Source organism: Girardinichthys multiradiatus, chromosome 10 (genome assembly GCF_021462225.1).
Source record: "Girardinichthys multiradiatus isolate DD_20200921_A chromosome 10, DD_fGirMul_XY1, whole genome shotgun sequence".
Lineage (NCBI taxonomy): Eukaryota > Metazoa > Chordata > Actinopteri > Cyprinodontiformes > Goodeidae > Girardinichthys > Girardinichthys multiradiatus.
This window is the reverse complement of record NC_061803.1, coordinates 4,637,607-4,657,436: the sequence shown is the minus strand read 5'-3', so window position 1 is coordinate 4,657,436 and position 19,830 is coordinate 4,637,607. Positions and strand designations below refer to the sequence as shown.

The 19,830-nt window shown below is 38.3% G+C and overlaps 1 protein-coding gene across 1 annotated transcript; it reads left to right on the top strand.

Moving 5' to 3' along the window:
- The first annotated feature begins 2,095 nt into the window (after positions 1 to 2,095).
- LOC124874805 (integrin alpha-M-like) lies at positions 2,096 to 19,830 on the top strand. The gene is made up of 30 exons (XM_047376345.1): positions 2,096 to 2,252; positions 5,325 to 5,427; positions 5,559 to 5,656; positions 6,815 to 6,885; positions 6,987 to 7,101; positions 7,221 to 7,348; positions 7,632 to 7,774; positions 9,038 to 9,188; positions 9,522 to 9,672; positions 9,813 to 9,886; positions 9,986 to 10,109; positions 10,303 to 10,439; positions 10,647 to 10,787; positions 10,904 to 11,125; positions 11,202 to 11,335; positions 11,441 to 11,583; positions 11,658 to 11,812; positions 11,904 to 12,029; positions 12,248 to 12,321; positions 15,791 to 15,932; positions 16,015 to 16,113; positions 16,203 to 16,282; positions 16,363 to 16,449; positions 16,541 to 16,610; positions 16,716 to 16,814; positions 16,895 to 16,975; positions 18,417 to 18,527; positions 18,621 to 18,734; positions 18,818 to 18,928; positions 19,133 to 19,830. The coding sequence occupies exons 1-30, from the start codon at positions 2,216 to 2,218 to the stop codon at positions 19,217 to 19,219; spliced, it is 3,408 nt and encodes a 1,135-aa protein (XP_047232301.1). The 5' UTR covers positions 2,096 to 2,215; the 3' UTR covers positions 19,220 to 19,830.

Below are 19,830 nucleotides of genomic sequence, written 5' to 3'. Positions count from 1 at the left end.
ACTGAGCAACAGTCCAGTGCTGCTTCTCTGTAGCCCAGGTCAGGCGCTTCTGCTGCTGTTTCTGGTTCAAAAGTGGCTTGACCTGGGGAATGCGGCACCTGTAGCCCATTTCCTGCACACGCCTGTGCACGGTGGCTCTGGATGTTTCTACTCCAGACTCACTCCACTGCTTCCGCTGGTCCCCCAAGGTCTGGAATCGGCCCTTCTCCACAATCTTCCTCAGGGTCCGGTCACCTCTTCTCGTTGTGCAGCGTTTTTCTGCCACACTTTTTCCTTCCCACAGACTTCCCACTGAGGTGCCTTGATACAGCACTCTGGGAACAGCCTATTTGTTCAGAAATTTCTTTCTGTGTATTACCCTCTTGCTTGAGGGTGTCAATAGTGGCCTTCTGGACAGCAGTTAGGTCGGCAGTCTTACCCATGATTGGGGTTTTGAGTGATGAACCAGGCTGGGAGTTTTAAAGGCCTCAGGGATCTTTTGCAGGTGTTTAGAGTTAACTTGTTGATTCAGATGATTAGGTTCATAGCTCGTTTAGAGACCCTTTTAATGATATGCTCATTTTGTGAGATAGGAATTTTGGGTTTTCATGAGCTGTATGCCAAAATCATCCGTATTAAGACAATAAAAGACCTGAAATATTTCAGTTTGTGTGCAATGAATCTAAAATATATGAATGTTAAATTTTCATCATGACATTATGGAAAATAATGAACTTTATCACAATATGCTAATATTTTGAGAAGGACCTGTACATATGATGCTACTCACTGTGTTTTACTGGTTCAGTAGTTTTTTGCTAATTTGTTTCTCTCTTTAGTTTTAGGAAAATAGTAAACAAACAGTGCTTTCAGGTAAGTTATAATGTCTGTAATTTCAAAATAAAAATCTGAAAAATACATTTAGGCATGTTCAACTATCAATGCCATTGTTTACTAGGTAGAAGTGAGGAAAACAGTGTTTCAGAGGACACCCCAAATATGTCTGTTAATTCATTTAGAGAACCATGCAGTCAGTGGCTGTTTAGATCTATTTACTTTTAAAGTGTGGTTTGCGAGCCTCCCTCACCAAATAGAGGGTTTAGCAGAGTTAAGAGGCGTGTGCTGTTCTGTAAGACTGACAGGTTTGTATGCACTAGATTTAAATTTACAGTGTCAGGAGGTTACAGGGGGCTGAACAAAAATGCACGTCACTTTTCTCACATTTGTATTTGCGTTTTCCCTCCACTTCGCTATTATGCGCTACTTTTTTGTTTGCTTATAACATAATAAGAAAACATGGTGAAGTTTTAGGTTGTAACATCACCAAATGTGGAAAGGTTTAAGGTGGTATGAATATGTTTTTCCAGGGATTGTGTTAACATGACCATATCAATGTTTCTTTAGAGAAGGTGCAAGAAACTGTGTTCAGAACCACCTGAAATAGCTGCTAATTTATGTCTTGTTGCTCTGTGGTGCATCATTATTCCTGCTCACTTTGTACACATTTTATTTGGTATTTCTCTCTTTGTATTACCCACTTAAAGAGAGAATGTTCCATAGGGAACGTTTCTGCACAAACCCTTCCCTTCTCCCCACACGCTCTTGCAGACAAACCTATAGTGTCAGAAAGATGCATGCAAACAGCAACATGCTGTTCTACTAATTTTATATTTCACATTAAGAAGAGGCACGAAAACAGTTGTTTCACAAGTAAACAGAGGCTATTACAGATGTTTTGATGTAAATTACCCTGTGTTACAGTTATTCAGCAAAGTACATTACAAAAGCTTTGCTTAAATAGCTTCAGAACTGTCTGGGTAGGCAGCATCAACACCCACAGAGAGTTCATAGATTAAAGATCGATTCCTTTTAAGGACATGAAATAAATATTTTTAGGTAAAATGTTAAACAACCCAAACACACACACACAAGAGAGTAAGTTTGTCCATGACTAATTAATTAAAGCTGTTAAACTTTATGTTATAATTTTAACAACATAAACTACAAAAGAAAATAGTTTTATCTGCATAGAAAGTGCCTCTATTGTAACTCCTCCTACGGCAGTGTTCCTCTATTTGCTTTGAGAAGTCCTCTTAAATTTCCTCAATCTGCCATAAACTTCTTCCCCTGAGGAAGTGAGGAGTGAAAAAGTAACATTTTCCTTCAGTTTCCAGGTAAATTTTGTTGACCAGAGAGGATATAACACTTTTAGTTTGGTCTCCATGAGAGAAACACAATGGACTGGATAATTACAGCGACTCTTTTCTGTTCAGGTAAGAAACGTTTGTGTCTCTTGATTTCATGAAGATTTTTAATGTAAATGTGACAGTTTTTTTAAGCATGATGATTCAATGGAAGCTGCAGACTGCTAACATAGTGTCCTGTTTTACTAGATTACTAATCATTGAATGCCACAAAAAGTCAAAAATATCCTAACAGAACTAAGTACTCGATACAAGACCTAAGAACTTGTGAATGTCTATCATTTATATGTATAAAAACTAAAATAAATAATGTTTTTTATGTCATAATGTGAAATATAGTAGTAGGAGGAGTCTTTTCAGCTGCTCTCTTATTGAGGGGGAGCAGACTCCAAGTCATTAGAGCTTGCAGACATACTTGGCAAAGTTTTCACAACAGACTTCTTTCCTGACCCAACCGGGTCTCAAACCTGGGTCCCGCTTATCAAAGAACATTCAGTAAACGTGAAAAGGTTTGTCGTTGAATTTAATGGTGGAAAATATTTTACAAAATGTTACAATTGCCTAACTGAGCTGGTGGATGAATGGCTTTAAATGTAGGTTTTCTGTTAAACATGATTTCAAAATGCAATTAAAATTGAATCTTACTTTGAAACAAAGAACAAACCAAGTTGTCAATATCCAGCCAAGATATCTGCAAAGGCTCCCAGCTAATGAAAGTGCACCCCAGAGGGTTTCAATTAACGTATGGACAGTGGTGATTCTTTAATTTAAGCTAAATCCGCACAACAATCTTTAGCTTCCTTGCCTTCTACAGTCAACAGCACAATATCTGTATGCACATACACTGTGCACAACACACTTTTTTCCCCCTATTCTCTACTGAACTAACATGCAAAATAAGCCAAATTTGCTCGATACAAATGACTGATGTATTTTTTCATTAATTGTTTTTTGCTGTTACAGCATATTTGCTGTTGAGCCATATTACCTGTGTCAAAATCTACCACTTTGGATGAGGTTCTGCGAGGTTCTAAAATGATTTAAATCCTACTCCAGGTGTAAAAACACACCACAGATTCAACCATGTAATTATTAATTTGAAGAAGATGCATCTTAAAGGGTTTGTAGAAGAATCCATTCCCCAAACTCAAGATTCTTAGAAAATACATAAAATCACGAAAGGCAGAGAAAACCCTTCGATATTTGGCAAAAACGTCTCAGAGAGAAAAATCTAATTAGGTTTTGAGTGTAAAAAAGTTAAAAGCCAATTACATAATATTAACCAGTTATCAAAGCTCAACAGAAGGACAAAAACCTAGTTCCAATATTTAACTTATTTAACTGTTACTGACCTTATTGTTGCTTCCTGCTTCTGTTTTGTGACATTTAAAAGGGTTGGTTCTTTAGTGCCCCCTAGTGATAAAAACAGACACTGCGGAAGATGTCAATTCTCCTGCTATACAGGTCCTTCTCAAAAAATTAGCATATTGTGATAAAGTTCATTATTTTCTATAATGTAATGATGAAAATTTAACATTCATATATTTTAGATTCATTGCACACTAACTGAAATATTTCAGGTCTTTTATTGTCTTAATACGGATGATTTTGGCATACAGCTCATGAAAACCCAAAATTCCTATCTCACAAAATTAGCATATTTCATCCGACCAATAAAAGAAAAGTGTTTTTAATACAAAAAACGTCAACCTTCAAATAATCATGTACAGTTATGCACTCAATACTTGGTCGGGAATCCTTTTGCAGAAATGACTGCTTCAATGCGGCGTGGCATGGAGGCAATCAGCCTGTGGCACTGCTGAGGTCTTATGGAGGCCCAGGATGCTTCGATAGCGGCCTTTAGCTCATCCAGAGTGTTGGGTCTTGAGTCTCTCAACGTTCTCTTCACAATATCCCACAGATTCTCTATGGGGTTCAGGTCAGGAGAGTTGGCAGGCCAATTGAGCACAGTGATACCATGGTCAGTAAACCATTTACCAGTGGTTTTGGCACTGTGAGCAGGTGCCAGGTCGTGCTGAAAAATGAAATCTTCATCTCCATAAAGCTTTTCAGCAGATGGAAGCATGAAGTGCTCCAAAATCTCCTGATAGCTAGCTGCATTGACCCTGCCCTTGATAAAACACAGTGGACCAACACCAGCAGCTGACACGGCACCCCAGACCATCACTGACTGTGGGTACTTGACACTGGACTTCTGGCATTTTGGCATTTCCTTCTCCCCAGTCTTCCTCCAGACTCTGGCACCTTGATTTCCGAATGACATGCAGAATTCGCTTTCATCCGAAAAAAGTACTTTGGACCACTGAGCAACAGTCCAGTGCTGCTTCTCTGTAGCCCAGGACTGGGGAATGCGGCACCTGTAGCCCATTTCCTGCACACGCCTGTGCACGGTGGCTCTGGATGCTTCTACTCCAGACTCAGTCCACTGCTTCCGCAGGTCCCCCAAGGTCTGGAATCGGCCCTTCTCCACAATCTTCCTCAGGGTCTGGTCACCTCTTCTCGTTGTGCAGCGTTTTCTGCCACACTTTTTCCTTCCCACAGACTTCCCACTGAGGTGCCTTGATACAGCACTCTGGGAACAGCCTATTCGTTCAGAAATGTTTTTCTGTGTCTTACCCTCTTGCTTGAGGGTGTCAATAGTGGCCTTCTGGACAGCAGTCAGGTCGGCAGTCTTACCCATGATTGGGGTTTTGAGTGATGAACCAGGCTGGGAGTGTTAAAGGCCTCAGGAATCTTTTGCAGGTGTTTAGAGTTAACTCGTTGATTCAGATGATTAGGTTCATAGCTCGTTTAGAGACCCTTTTAATGATATGCTAATTTTGTGAGATAGGAATTTTGGGTTTTCATGAGCTGTATGCCAAAATCATCCGTATTAAGACAATAAAAGACCTGAAATATTTCAGTTAGTGTGCAATGAATCTAAAATATATGAATGTTAAATTTTCATCATGACATTATGGAAAATAATGAACTTTATCACAATATGCTAATATTTTGAGAAGGACCTGTAAATGTGCACAGAAATTAAAAAAGAAAAAGTGAAAAAACAAACTAACAATAAAAAGCATCAAGTCTTTAAATCAATTGAATTCTATTGATTTTTTCCTCTTTATTCCTCAGTGTTAAAAGCTGCACTCGGCTTTAATATTGACTCAAGGCCTTGGAAGTCCCTGAGTAATTCTGCTGCAGGATTTGGTTACCAGGTGGTGCAAAGACGATCAGAGTGAGTCAGATCACACATTATTGTTTTGAATTATTGTCTTGATTTAGGTTTTTTTTTTCTTTTGTAAAATGTTTGATAAATGGTTTCTGACCCACCTGCCACTCATAAATGTTTGCCTGTGTTTCTCTCAGTCTGCTTGTCAGCGCCCCACTTCAACAGTATAGCAAGGATAGAAGGGGAAGGATATTTCAGTGCTCCACAGATGTTTGCGAAACTCTGTTATCTGCAGGTAGGAATGATTTTACTAAAGAATCTTATCTTATGAACAGACATTGTATGCATCATTTACCTGATATATTTTACCAAACTGTGTCAAACCTACAGTCCTGTGAAAAAAGTATTTATCCCATCACACTTATAATTTGTGGCTCATCAAACAAAGGTAATGCAGTAAATGATAAATTAATCAATTTAGGGAAGAAAGTTATCCAAACCAACCTCACCCTGTCTTGAATAAACTGTGATTAACCAGATTCGTTGGAAAGCCACACACAGGTCAGATCACTCCCTGACTGGTGGAATAAAAAATAACTTAAATGGAACCTATCTGACCACATGAAGTAGCATAAAAGATCTTATAAAGAACCCAGAACAACATTTAAAGCTCTGCAGGGTCACTTGGCTCAAATGAGGTCAGTCTTCTTAATTAGATAATGCTTGCTGCAATTGATGGAACCATGAATTCAGCCATCTAGCAAAAAATCCTGATGGAGAGGTTTATTACTTTAAACTCAAGCACACTCATGATCTACTGTAGGAAAATTATCTAAAGCCCACCTTCAAGTAAAGCTCTCTCTGACTCAAAATAAATAAATTGGCCTAGTCGAAGAAAATAAATAAATTGGCCTAGTCGAAGCCCTGATTTAAATCAAATTGAGATGCTGCAGCATGACTTGAAAAGGTCCAGTGTGGCTGAAATAAAGCAAATATTTAGAGAAGAGAAGTCAATAATTCCTCTGGAGACACTAGGAGGGTAGAACAACTATTTATTAGGTTTAGTGGGGAAATTACTGCACTTTCTATTTACCCATATTATTTTTCTGTTGATGGTGTGAAACATGTAAGTGTAGTAAAATAGTAAAGGCAGGTTAAATCTGTAAGGGTGAAAAACTTTTTCATGACACTGTATCAAAAGTCAACCTTTATTTTTCATTTTGTTTGCCTTTTGATAAGTAGAAAATAGCTCCAACAGCTTTTCTTTTTTAAAGCTTGAGGAGCAGCGTTCAGCTCAGTCTGCCTTTCTTCAGACTGGTGTTATAATAGCTTCAGTTATGGGAGATTTAGATAAAACAAATGAAAGGCTGCTAGTACTTACTGTTATATATGGAAGCAATGTTTAATGAGTGATAGCTTTGGAAGTCGTCATCAGAAGTGATTGTTTTCACAGAGCAAAATGCTGCAGTCAACATGTCCCTTGGTTTAACAATGGCAAATGATCCGTCAACACAAAGGACCATGGTGAGATGAAGAGCCGCAGATAACATAGAATATATGCAACATAAAAATGTAAAGTTGAAAGGACAATCAAAGAATCGACCTATTAATCAAACATTTTTCAGGTCTGTGGTCCAACTATTCCCAGAGACTGCAAAAGTATCACCATGTACAACGGTTTGTGCTTTGAGATAGATCAAAATGATAGCCTTGAAAAATCTTACCCAACTGCTACTGAAGGTAGGAACAGAAAATATCATAATTATGTCTCTGTGAACTGTGGGTTAACCTTTTCAATAATATACTTGAACAAATGTGCAGGAAACGTTTCTAGATCCCTTTCTAATTTTTGTTCACAGACTGTCGAACCCAAGCTGACATTGCATTTCTCTTGGATGGTTCAGGCAGTGTAGCTGCTGAAGATTTTGACAGAATGAAATCTTTTGTGAAAAATCTGATCACATCATTTCTGGGAAGAGATGTAAAGGTGAGACATTGGTTTTACAGTTAAATGGGTCTCACAGAGACAGCTTGATAAACATGGCAGTTGTTGGACATAACTAATAGGCCTTAAAAATCAAACCGGGCAAAATCTTAAAAATGGTCCCAATATGACAGCAAATAGAAATATTTTTCATAAACTGGCCTCACCAAAACAACTTGATGTTTTATAGCATCTCCCTTAATTTCCTCACAGTCTTTAATTTACTTGGTTAATTATTTTGTTGATTGTAAGAAGTTTAATTCAATTTCTGTTTTCTTTCTTTCAGTTTGCCATCACCCAGTTTTCCTCAAGAACTACAACTCATTTTTACTTTAACCAATTCAGCGCTTCTAACTGGCAAAATCAAATTAATCAAATCCGTCAATTGACCGGAGGAACAAAAACGGCTGCAGCCATCGGAAATGTTGTGTAAGGACCTCTCTTGTGTTACAAACTGTCTGTTACATGAAAAACCTGTTGGTGTTTATTTATTTTAATAAAACCATCTATAGGACTGCCAAAACAATCTAAGCTAGCTGAAATTACTTAATAAATATTCCTCTTTACAATGTTACAAATAAATATTAAATAGACTTTATATAGTACTTTTCTAGTGATCATGATAACAAAAAGGACTTTTACATTAGTCGAATTTCTACTGGTTGTATTTCTTTTTATGGTAAAATTATATTTACATTCAATATCTTCAAATTACACTGGAGACGTTTAATTGGAAACATTTATAATGAAACTGGCATCTGTTGGACCTAATTATCTGTAATTACTTTATCAGTACTGAATGTACTGAAAGAAAATGCAATAGTATTGTGTAGATACTACATAGTTTACAGAGTTTGCATGTTAACATGTTCTATTCATCTTGGGATAAAGTGAATCAGTCATATCAACTTAAATTTTGCTGAAAAAAACATAACATTTTTGTGTGCAATGATAGACAGATGTGACTTCATGTTGAAGAAGAGAAGCTTAAGAACCAATCATAATTAAACAGGATCTGACCCCAAATATCTACCCTTCCCTCACCTGCAAAATAAGAAACAGAACAACACTGTGCAAAAAAAAATGCAGGGCGCGGCGGTGTCGCAGGAGTATAACATGCAACCCATATTCAGAGGCTTAAGTCCTCGAAGCAGCACTCATGGGTTCCACTCCTTGCCTATGCGACTTTTACTGCATGTCTTCCTCCTCTCGTTGCCCCTTTCCTATCAGCTTACTGTTGAAAAACTTAGAACAATAAAAGCCACAAGGGCTGAAAAAACTAAATTTATACTCTTTTCGTAAGAGCACAAAATATTTGTGTTCACTTAACACACCTAATTTGTGTTAAATTAACACACCACTGGAGATTGCTGCCAAAGTTAAAACTTTGTGTCCACTATAGAATTAAGTAAATCAAATACGTTTTTTCAATTTCTTGTAAATAGTCTGTTTATTTTGCCCAAATACACATGCTCGTTTGGTAAATTTTATAAATCACACTTCTCGGTTGCACATTTCTTAATACATGTACAGTATTCTTTCTCATTTTGCTGTGAATTTGTCCTTACTGTACTGTCTCTCTTATTCTTATTTCTGGTTTTAAGATTTATTTTACCTTTTGTGTGTACCTGCATGCTTCTGTTGAGTGACAAAATCCAAAAACATAAATTAAATTTTTTGTTTGTTTGACAGGGAAGATGTATTTTCACCACTGAAAGGTTCCAGGGCAAATGTTAACAAGATTTTGATAGTTATTACGGATGGAGAGTCTCAAGATGGATCAAACCTACCATGGACAATAAAATTAGCAGATGATAAAAAAATTGTTCGATTTGCTATTGGGGTAAGTTGCATTTTTATATTATTTTTCATATATATATATATATAAACATTTCTGTGTTGAGAGAGTGCAGGGTATTTCTACAACCTGCATTAACCTAATTTTTAACATAATAATAATTTGCTTTTGCGTGTCGCAAAAATCACAATTCCTGTATTTTGAGCTCATCAAATTGAAACATCAGACAAAACCCAAACTTTTAAACAAGTTATCTTGTATTTTGACTCAACAATGTGTAGGGTTAAGAAAGGCACAAAAACCTGACCTTGACGATACTTCTGCATACATCTCTCTATTCTGACAAAGACATTACTGACCTTGTATTTACTGCTCTAGGTGGGGAGCGCATTTACAAAACCAAGTGCAAAGCAGGAGCTTGAAACTATTGCATCTAAACCGTCTAGAAACTTTGTGTTTCAAGTGGGAAGCTTCGATGCACTTAACAAAATACAAGAGAGTTTGCAGGCCAAAATCTTTTCCATTGAAGGTACAAATGTGTTTTTTTTTCTTTCTTTCAACTGGATTTAAAACAATTATTCATTTTAAGCAACATGAATTGTTTTTCACATCATATGTTGTTTTAAAAGACTGGCTATCTGAGTCCGGCTCTTTTTTGTTTTGTAACAGGATCTCAAACCAGCGGAGAGGCTCTGAAACAGGAAATGTCCCAAGAAGGCTTCAGAGCAGCCTATGTGTCTGGGGTAAATAACGTCACTGTAAATTCTTCTGAGTTACAGTCTTTCAATGTTAAAAACAAAAGTATTTTAAATCAAAGGTGTGCTGTATTCTTGCCATTTCAGGAGATTCAGATGGCTATGGTTGGTGCGAACCAGTGGAAAGGAGGCTACAAGAAATATTCACTTAGTAGTGCCCAAACCACAGGCTCATTTGAGCCGTCATTCATGGAGGCTGACAGTTACCTTGGTAAGAATATGTTAAAAACTGACTTGTAGGACTGTGTATCTGCATTATTTCAGTTTGGTTCTACAAAGAGAATTAGTGGACCCAGAGGGCTGCTATGTTTGTCTGTTAGAAAGACACATGTAGGTATTTCAGTCTGAACATTTTAAAAGACTTTTTCACCAATCTCTCCGACTATTTCATCGTTCTACTCCAGGTTATTCCATGACTATTGCTAATACTGCTTACGGCCCGTTGACAGTTATTGGTGCGCCAAGATATCAACACAAAGGAGTTGTTCTGACTGTTTTCAATCAAATATTGAGAGCTCAAATCAACCCCAACCAACCACAGGTAGGAACAGTTGAAACCAGATATTTAAATGTACTGAATAAAAAACACATCACTCTTGTTTTCTCTAAATCTGACATTAAATCAGGCCAAAAATCTGGTTTTAAGTATATATAATCTAATATTATAGTTGTCTGTGCATATATACGACTTGCAGTCTTAAAAGAGATTAATGATTCTTTCTGATCATTAATTCTCTTGTTTCTTCAGACTGGTGAATATTTTGGGGCGGAGGTTTGTGCCATGGATGTGGATTCTGATGGTCTGACTGATCTAGTCCTCATATCTTCTCCGATGTACAAGGAACTTGACAGAGAGGGACGAGTTTACGTCTGTGAATTAACTCGTTTGGTAAATATCAAATATTTACCTTTATTTCTTTAACCCAATTTGTTGATGTCAGTTTCTCTCATGTTAAGCTTTATTAAAAATATAGCTAAGTTTTTCTCATCCCTAAATTTCTCCAGAGTGTGTTATGTTCTTTTGATACTCCATCAAGCATAACAGCTCTAAGAGGAGATGTGTCCGACCGAGGGCGGTTCGGGTCGTCTCTTGCTGTTCTGCCTGATATAAATGCAGACAGATTCAATGATTTGGCTGTTGGAGCTCCTATGGAGAATGACGGCCAAGGCAGCATCTACATATTTCGAGGAGAAGGACGAGGAAGAATAAATCCCACCTACTCACAGGTGAGTAAAACACAAACATGAACCATTCTCCGTTATGTTTTCCACTTGATAAAACAAGATGTTTCTCATAAAACAGAGGATTGCTGCCTCTGAGATCCAATCAGGATTGAAGTTATTTGGCATCTCAATCAGTCAGTCGTCTTATGATCAGAGTGGTGACGGACTTCCTGACTTAGCAGTGGGTTCAAAGGGAAATGTTATCTTACTCAGGTAGTCCCTGTTTATTTAAATAATAAAATGTTTGCTAGTTCCAGAGACAATATGTCGAGTTTTTTATTTGCTTCACAATCTCCAAACAAACATCCTGTTTTCTAGATCCAGACCAGTTGTACTGGTGACGGCCACTGTGTTGTTTAACCCAAATCAAATCCCAACTCAAAACGTAAACTGCTTAAAACCACTGACAAACCAGGCTAAAGTCTGCTTTACTATGAGCAAACTGTCTGATGTGACTGAAGGTACCTGACTTTAGTTTTTTATTTATCCATCTGTTTATTTCAAGAACTTTTATTGAACAAAACAAATCTTTCAGCTTCAGCACAGGTTAATTTCACTTTAACTTTGGACTCAAACCGCAAGATACCAAACAACCGAGCTCGGATCAGTAAGAACCTGAGAGAAAAGACCGGATCTCTTAGCCTTCGGTTGAACAAGGAAACATGTTACAATGTGGACTTTATTATTGACGTAAGTCCAAATGCTACCATTAAAGTAACCTTATGCAACCTTTTTTCTATTAATTATCTTAGTATTTCATAATGTCTCCATCATGTTGCAGGCTTGTCCAGAAGATGCTCTCAATCCAATCACGAATGAGCTCAGATTCACGTTTGAAGGTTTGCCTTCTGGCACAAAACCCAGACCAAGTCTCTCTCCGCAGGTTCAAACCACAACCTTTCATTCTGTGAGTAACCTTTATACACGCTTTATCCAAACCGCACAATCTTTGCTCAGCTTTAACCTTTCCACTACTTTTATGGGCTCCTTTCCTGGTTAGAGCAATAACTATTTCATGCTAAACATTTACTTTTCAAAGCTATTTAAAAAAATAGAATAAAATTAAATATTGATATTTAAAATTTGTCTGAGCAGACAAGCTTAATGGTTTACTGTCACCCACAGATCGGGTTTGAGATCAGTTGTGGAGCTGATGAACAGTGTGTAGATAATCTGAAGGTGGATTTCAACTTCACCAGGTAAGGGATTAATTTCTGGAAGTAAAGCCTCCATGTGTGCATTGAACTTTTATATATTATGTCTGCAAAAACTGCACAGCAACACTTTTTTAGCTGAGGGTAGGATCTAGTAGAAATCTCTGAAGTTCAGCAAACTAAAGTTACCGTTTTGTTGAAACCAGGTATTTACACACCATGTTTAAAATCTGATCATTTTTCCTCTGACAATCACTTTAAATCAGATTCTGGTTCTCCTGTTTTAGGTCCGGTAGGTACCAACATCATTTTGATTTCTTTCTTCAAAGGCATCGGTTTCAATGTATTTTCTTGGTATTTGGTAAAACTGCTTTGGATCAAACATTTTGGGTTTTTCTTCCCCAAGATTCTCAAAACAGTTTGCTAGAATTTTGTCCCATTCCTCTGGAGGGAACTGATGTAACTGAGTCAGGTTTGAAGGCAGTGAACCATGAACTGAGAACAAGGCTTTCTGATGGTCACCTTAAAACCTTAACTTTGTTGTTTTTGAGCTACTTTGTAACCAGTTTAGTTGGTATGGTTACAATCATTAACCATTTGTAAGACCTAGCTGTGCCCAACCTTTAACTTCCTGTGTGATGGGCTGAGATGTTGCTACAATATTTCCTCATATTGTTCTTTGCTCATGATGCCCTCTATAGACCAGCCTCACCTGCAGAAAAACAGCCCCTAACATGATGCTGCTACCTCCATTCTTGACAGCAGGGTTGGTGGTCTCTGGCTTGAAAGCTTCACCCTTTTATCTTCAAATCCAAATCCTATTCCAAATCCATTACAGCCAGATATTTACTTAGTTTTATTAGACTACAGTACACGCCCCAAAGAATTAAGGTCTTTGTCCATGACGGCATTTGCAAACTGTAATCTGACTTTTCATGTAGCTTTTGGAGCAATAGCTTTTTTCTTGCTGAGTGGCCTGTTAAGCCATGTTGTTATATGACTTGTTAAAAGGTGGACAATGATCTTCTCTTATGAGCTTCAGCCAGCATCTTCACAAGGTCCTTTGCCTTTGTACGAGGGTTGATTTACTCATTTTGCTCTATGAGATGTTTGTCGTCATGTCTCTGCAACACAGAACCTTTCTTGAATGCTATGAAGGCTGGTTTTACCCATATTGCTTATATTAAACTGAACAGTTGAACCTGAAACTGCTATGAATCAGAAAATGGCGGACCCAAGATTCAGCCAGACACAGTACTGAAAGTTTAAAAGGTTTATTCAGCCACAGGAAAATGTCACACACGTAACACTCCTCAGAGCTTCCAGGAATCACTGAGTCAGAAAGAGGGATTAGTGACTTGTAGTCTCTCCAGATTTTGCAGGGATCAGAAAAGCCACTAACCTGCTTTTGTCTTGAGTGGAACTTGAAACCCAGAGGGGAAACCTCATTGGGCGGCAGGCAGTGATCTCCACAGCACAGGTAAGAAGTGACTCCAGGCTCAATAATCCGAGGGCTAGGCTGGCTCAATAATCCAAGGACAGAAACAGGGTCAACGATCAGAACAAGAGGCGTCAGGCAAGGGGCAGACAGAGGCATTAACCAGATGCAGGAAACAAGGTCGACAACCAAAATCCAAATAGTCCGACAGGGAGCAGAGAGGCATAAATCCAAAAGGCAAGGCAAGGTCAAGAACAATGATCAGACAGGAAGGATATCTTGCTTTTAAAAATTGCAGTAAAAATATATGAGCATGTTAAATTTCTAATAAGTATACCCCACCCACCCCCACTATTCATACTAGCAACCACCACTCCATATACAGGTCCTTCTCAAAATATTAGCATATTGTGATAAAGTTAATTATTTTCCATAATGTCATGATGAAAATTTAACATTCATATATTTTAGATTCATTGCACACTAACTGAAATATTTCAGGTCTTTTATTGTCTTAATACGGATGATTTTGGCATACAGCTCATGAAAACCCAAAATTCCTATCTCACAAAATTAGCATATTTCATCCGACCAATAAAAGAAAAGTGTTTTTAACACAAAAAACGTCAACCTTCAAATAATCATGTACAGTTATGCACTCAATACTTGGTCGGGAATCCTTTTGCAGAAATGACTGCTTCAATGCGGCATGGCATGGAGACAATCAGATAGCTGCATTGACCCTGCCCTTGATAAAACACAGTGGACCAACACCAGCAGCTGACACGGCACCCCAGACCATCACTGACTGTGGGTACTTGACACTGGACTTCTGGCATTTTGGCATTTCCTTCTCCCCAGTCTTCCTCCAGACTCTGGCACCTTGATTTCCGAATGACATGCAGAATTTGCTTTCATCCGAAAAAAGTACTTTGGACCACTGAGCAACAGTCCAGTGCTGCTTCTCTGTAGCCCAGGTCAGGCGCTTCTGCCGCTGTTTCTGGTTAAAAAGTGGCTTGACCTGGGGAATGCGGCACCTGTAGCCCATTTCCTGCACACGCCTGTGCACGGTGGCTCTGGATGTTTCTACTCCAGACTCAGTCCACTGCTTCCGCAGGTCCCCCAAGGTCTGGAATCGGCCCTTCTCCACAATCTTCCTCAGGGTCCGGTCACCTCTTCTCGTTGTGCAGCGTTTTCTGCCACACTTTTTCCTTCCCACAGACTTCCCACTGAGGTGCCTTGATACAGCACTCTGGGAACAGCCTATTCGTTCAGAAATTTCTTTCTGTGTCTTACCCTCTTGCTTGAGGGTGTCAATAGCGGCCTTCTGGACAGCAGTCAGGTCGGCAGTCTTACCCATGATTGGGGTTTTGAGTGATGAACCAGGCTGGGAGTTTTAAAGGCCTCAGGAATCTTTTGCAGGTGTTTAGAGTTAACTCGTTGATTCAGATGATTAGGTTCATAGCTCGTTTAGAGACCCTTTTAATGATATGCTAATTTTGTGAGATAGGAATTTTGGGTTTTCATGAGCTGTATGCCAAAATCATCCGTATTAAGACAATAAAAGACCTGAAATATTTCAGTTAGTGTGCAATGAATCTAAAATATATGAATGTTAAATTTTCATCATGACATTATGGAAAATAATGAACTTTATCACAATATGCTAATATTTTGAGAAGGACCTGTATATCAGGGCAGACACAGGTGCTTGGCATTCCACAGATTGCACTACACTGCAGCAGCCACCAGGTGCATCTAATCTGCTGATTGCAGCCAGGGAGACAGGGTAGAGCAGACGTGCCAGAATCATAACAGAAACCTTCAGGCATCTGGACATTGTGGACCTCCACAAGACTGGGTGAACCAGGCTTGTGGAGGTCCACAACTCTTTTCCCATGATGCCACACAAGGAAGCAGTGCGTCTGAGTTGCTGCCTTTAAATACATCCACAGGTGTGCTTCGCTTTATTTCAAATGTTGAGAGTGAGTACGGCGTTACTGGTCTTCTTGCAGAACTGTAGTCTCTCCACTTGGCTTCATCTATATGTTCTTGTCATTCATCATAATCTTTCAGATCCACAGAGGTCAAAGTTGGCATAGACGAACTGTTGAATGTGACTGTCTTTGTGGAGAACAGAGGAGAAAACTCGTACAACAGTCGCATCATCCTCACATACCCTGTTGGCCTCTCCTACAGGAAGCTTGCATCTCTGGAAGTAAGGCACTAGGGTCGAGTTTAAAACGAGTTTATCTTTGAGCAGCTGCTGCACCAAGCTGATGTTCTGTCTGTTATTACAGGGAAGAATTGAGTGCAACTCTTTGGACAGTGAGGACGGTGTAACAAGAGGAAAGACAGATTGTAGCGTTGACAAACCTATATTTAAAAGCACCTCTACGGTTAGTTTGTTGTGCCGCTTCTCACTGTTGAACACATTGTGGAGCCAGAGGAGGGCGTCATCTGATCCCTCTTTTTCATTTCCTCTTAGGCAGTCTTCATTGTCTCCTATGGTCTCAACACCAACAGTGAACTTGATAGGAGGATCTTTGTGACTGCAAACGCCACCAGGTACAACTAATCGGCAGAAAGTGCAACTCTTCAAAGCAGATTTTCTACTTAAAATGTTTTATTTTTTATTTCTCTCTTAGTGGCAATAATCAACACTCCTCGTCCAATGAACTCTACAAGAAGAAAGAGATTGATGTGAAGTACAGCATTTTCATTACAATTGATAGGTTGGTTAATTCAAACAAATAATGTATCATTAAAATATCCATAACATTTTAAAGTTTTCTTATTAAATATATGCATGAATTGTATTCTCAGCTCCCTCAGCTACAACAATTTCACATTTGGAGAAAATGATCTGCAGAAATCTCTCGAGCAAAAAATAAAGGTAAAAGACGACTTCTTTAAGTCGTTTCATTATTATCTTCTACATTGTTGCCTTGAGTTCAGTCATTAATATAATTTGTTTTCTATTTCTTCCCATGTTTCTTAGGTTGCAAACATTATCAGAGCTCTAAATTTCACTGTGGTGATCAGGGTTCCTGTAAAGCTCGGTGACAAAGACATCTGGGCAGACACGAGCAGTTTTCAGGTGGAAGGAATACTACAAACTATAACTAATTAATTAAAGTTAAAGAAGACTAAAACTGACGTGAGGAAGCTCTGTTTTAGATTGCAGACTGTCAGAGAGGCGCAGACGAACCACCTGTTGCCACGGATTTTGCTGCAAAGATAAAAGAAAAGAAAATATTGGTAAGACTTTATAGAGTCCTTCCTAAAAAAACTCATTTGATTTCAGAACTTTTTCCACATAATGTGGCATGTATCCTGTACAATTCAACTGTCAAGAAAACACATTTATAAGAGGAATATATTACAGATTTTGTGATGTGCTCACCACTGAACCAATACTTTGTTAAAGCACCCTTTAATTCAGTTTTTGCCTTCAGTCTTCTTGAATTCACACCTACCGTCAGCTATAGTGAATCTGTCCTGGTGGGATTTCCCTGCTAATGTCCCTAGCTAAAGCCACAGAGGTCACAAAAAATACCTTCTACAAAGGTATCAGTCAGGCGAGGGCGAAGTCAGGGTTTGGACAACTTGTTGCAGCAAAACATAGTGATGGCAACATCAAGCTCTGGGGTTACTTTTCTTTAGATGAAGCTTGACCTTTTGTCGAGGTGGATTCAATCATGCATCGTTCTAAATACCAGTTAGTTTTAGCCCAAAACCATTAGGTGACAGAAAGCTAAAGATGAGGAGGAATTTCATTTTTCACCATTACAGCAAATGATGGTCAAATATGCTTTCAAATCAACAAAATAATGATTTCATCAGAGGAAAATGAATGTTTTGGAATAGATTAGCTAGGATCCAGAATTAAATCTGATAGAAAATCTGTGTGGACACCTGAAGAGGGCAGTGGACCAAGTTGTGCCCTGTTATGATCCTTAGGTTTTGGTTTTTCTGTGGTTGATTATGTTCTATATTCTTGCCATATCATTCAGTCCTTGGTGCTTATTTTGTTCTTGTTGTACTTTTAGTATTTATTCTGTTACATCTCTATTTATCTTTTCCATTGACTGATAATTTATTTGTGTCCCAGCTGGGTTTTATTTGTGTTGATTAGTCTCCCTTTCTCAGTATCCCTGTGGTCCTGCTGACCCAGCTGCTTCACATATTCCTCTGATTGACTCATCGGTTCTCATTGTCCCCGCTGGATCCTCTCGTTATCCCTCTTTCCCATGCTTGTTATCCTCTCCGTGGTCCTGCCTGTGTTTCTGCCCGTGTTTCATGTGGTCACAATGTTCATCCCTCGTTCCTGTCTGCACCAGGGTCCGACTCCACAACCACACTCCATGAAACGTCCTCGCTATCTAGTAGATCTGGTAGAAGTCAGGATGTGGGATGCTGCTACACTCTTACCAAAGCAGAACACATGCTGAACAAAGTATTAGTTACAGGTGTACTTACCTATATGCAACCAAGTTATTACACTTAAAAAAAGCTATTCTAACAGTTTATTTTTTAGTTCAGCTGTTAAGGATAAATGCCACATTAAAGGTGTAAAACGTTTTGAAATTACTTATCATGGTGTAATTTTTTTACATCACAGAAAACTGCCATTTCAACAGGGGTGTGATCACTTTTATAAATACACATTACACTTCACTTTTGATTTTGTTACCTGCAGGATTGCTCGGTAGCGACATGCAGAGTGTTCAGGTGCTCTGCATTCATGGAACAGAACTGGGACAAAACGTATACCATCACTGCAAACATCAGCTCCAGATGGATAGAACAGGTATGTGAAGTTGATGTAGATAAACTGACGACAACTTCATTTAAAAATATAGAATAAAACATTACCATTCCTTGTGATTTTTCTTTCTCTCAGATCGGACTTTCATCTGCCAAATTCCTCTTGACCAGTACAGTCAGTCTAGAGTACGACAAGAACCAGTACATCTTCTTCTCTACAACCTCTAACAATGAGCCTCCTGTTCGCATGGTGATGGCATGTCATGATCAATATCTTAGTACCAAAAAGAGCTTTTAAAGCAGATTTTTTTATTTCTGATCTTGTCTTTTCAGATTGAGGCTGAGGTAGAAGTGTTTCCTAAACCAGATTTCACTAAAGAGATTGTAGGAGGATCTCTGGGAGGGTTGGCCCTTCTGGCTTTAGTTACCGCTGGTCTGTATAAGGTGAGACATCAGAGGTTTTCTATAAAGCTCAAAGATTTCCAGTAGGAAATAATTAACAAAACATGACCAATAATTACTGGCAAGCAGTTCATTTCTTTAAAAAACCTCTAAAACCTTTATTCTGTCATTTGGTTTCATTCCTTAAGCATTAATATCACCGCACTCATGATTTTCATTTCACACTATTTGCTGTTTTTCTGTTAGGCTGGATTTTTTAAGAGCAAATACAAGGAAATGATTAATGCAGAAGAAGCAGCAGGGGCTGAAGGAGACGCACCCACAGAGGGATGAAATTCCCACTTCTCTTCTACCTGACATCACATGTTATGTCCATCCAGTACGTTTAAAATGTTCATTGTTTTTATTAAATGTATCTGATGGACTTTTAATTAGACTGTATCAAACACGATGTGTATTTTTTAAATCATTCCTTGAGTTGTTTCCTACATTGAGCCGTGAACAACTAACTATGTAAGAATTAATGGTAAAAAATTAAGTTTCTCTTTATATTAGTGAACTCCTGACGATACACTGGTTTTATTGAAACTGTGATTGCAGACAATAAATAAACCTTTGCAGGTGATTATAAGGGTAATACAATGATGTACATGTGGAGGCATCTCAAATGCAAAGTGAAGTATCCATAGATGCAAAGTACTGTTATATGTTTGTGTTGCACTTTGAAAGGGGAAATGTTTCTGTTACTTAATGTTTTATCTTGACCAGCTGATTTCATGGTGGAGAAAATAAAACATCATATCGCTGGTCATTGATTTTCCCTTCATATTATTAACATTTTGAAAAAAAGCATGCTTAAAGCTGCTTTTATGCTATAAAGTGTCTGTGCTTGACAAAAGAATGTAAAGTGCTTTGTTTAGAAATAAAATATAATATATATACAA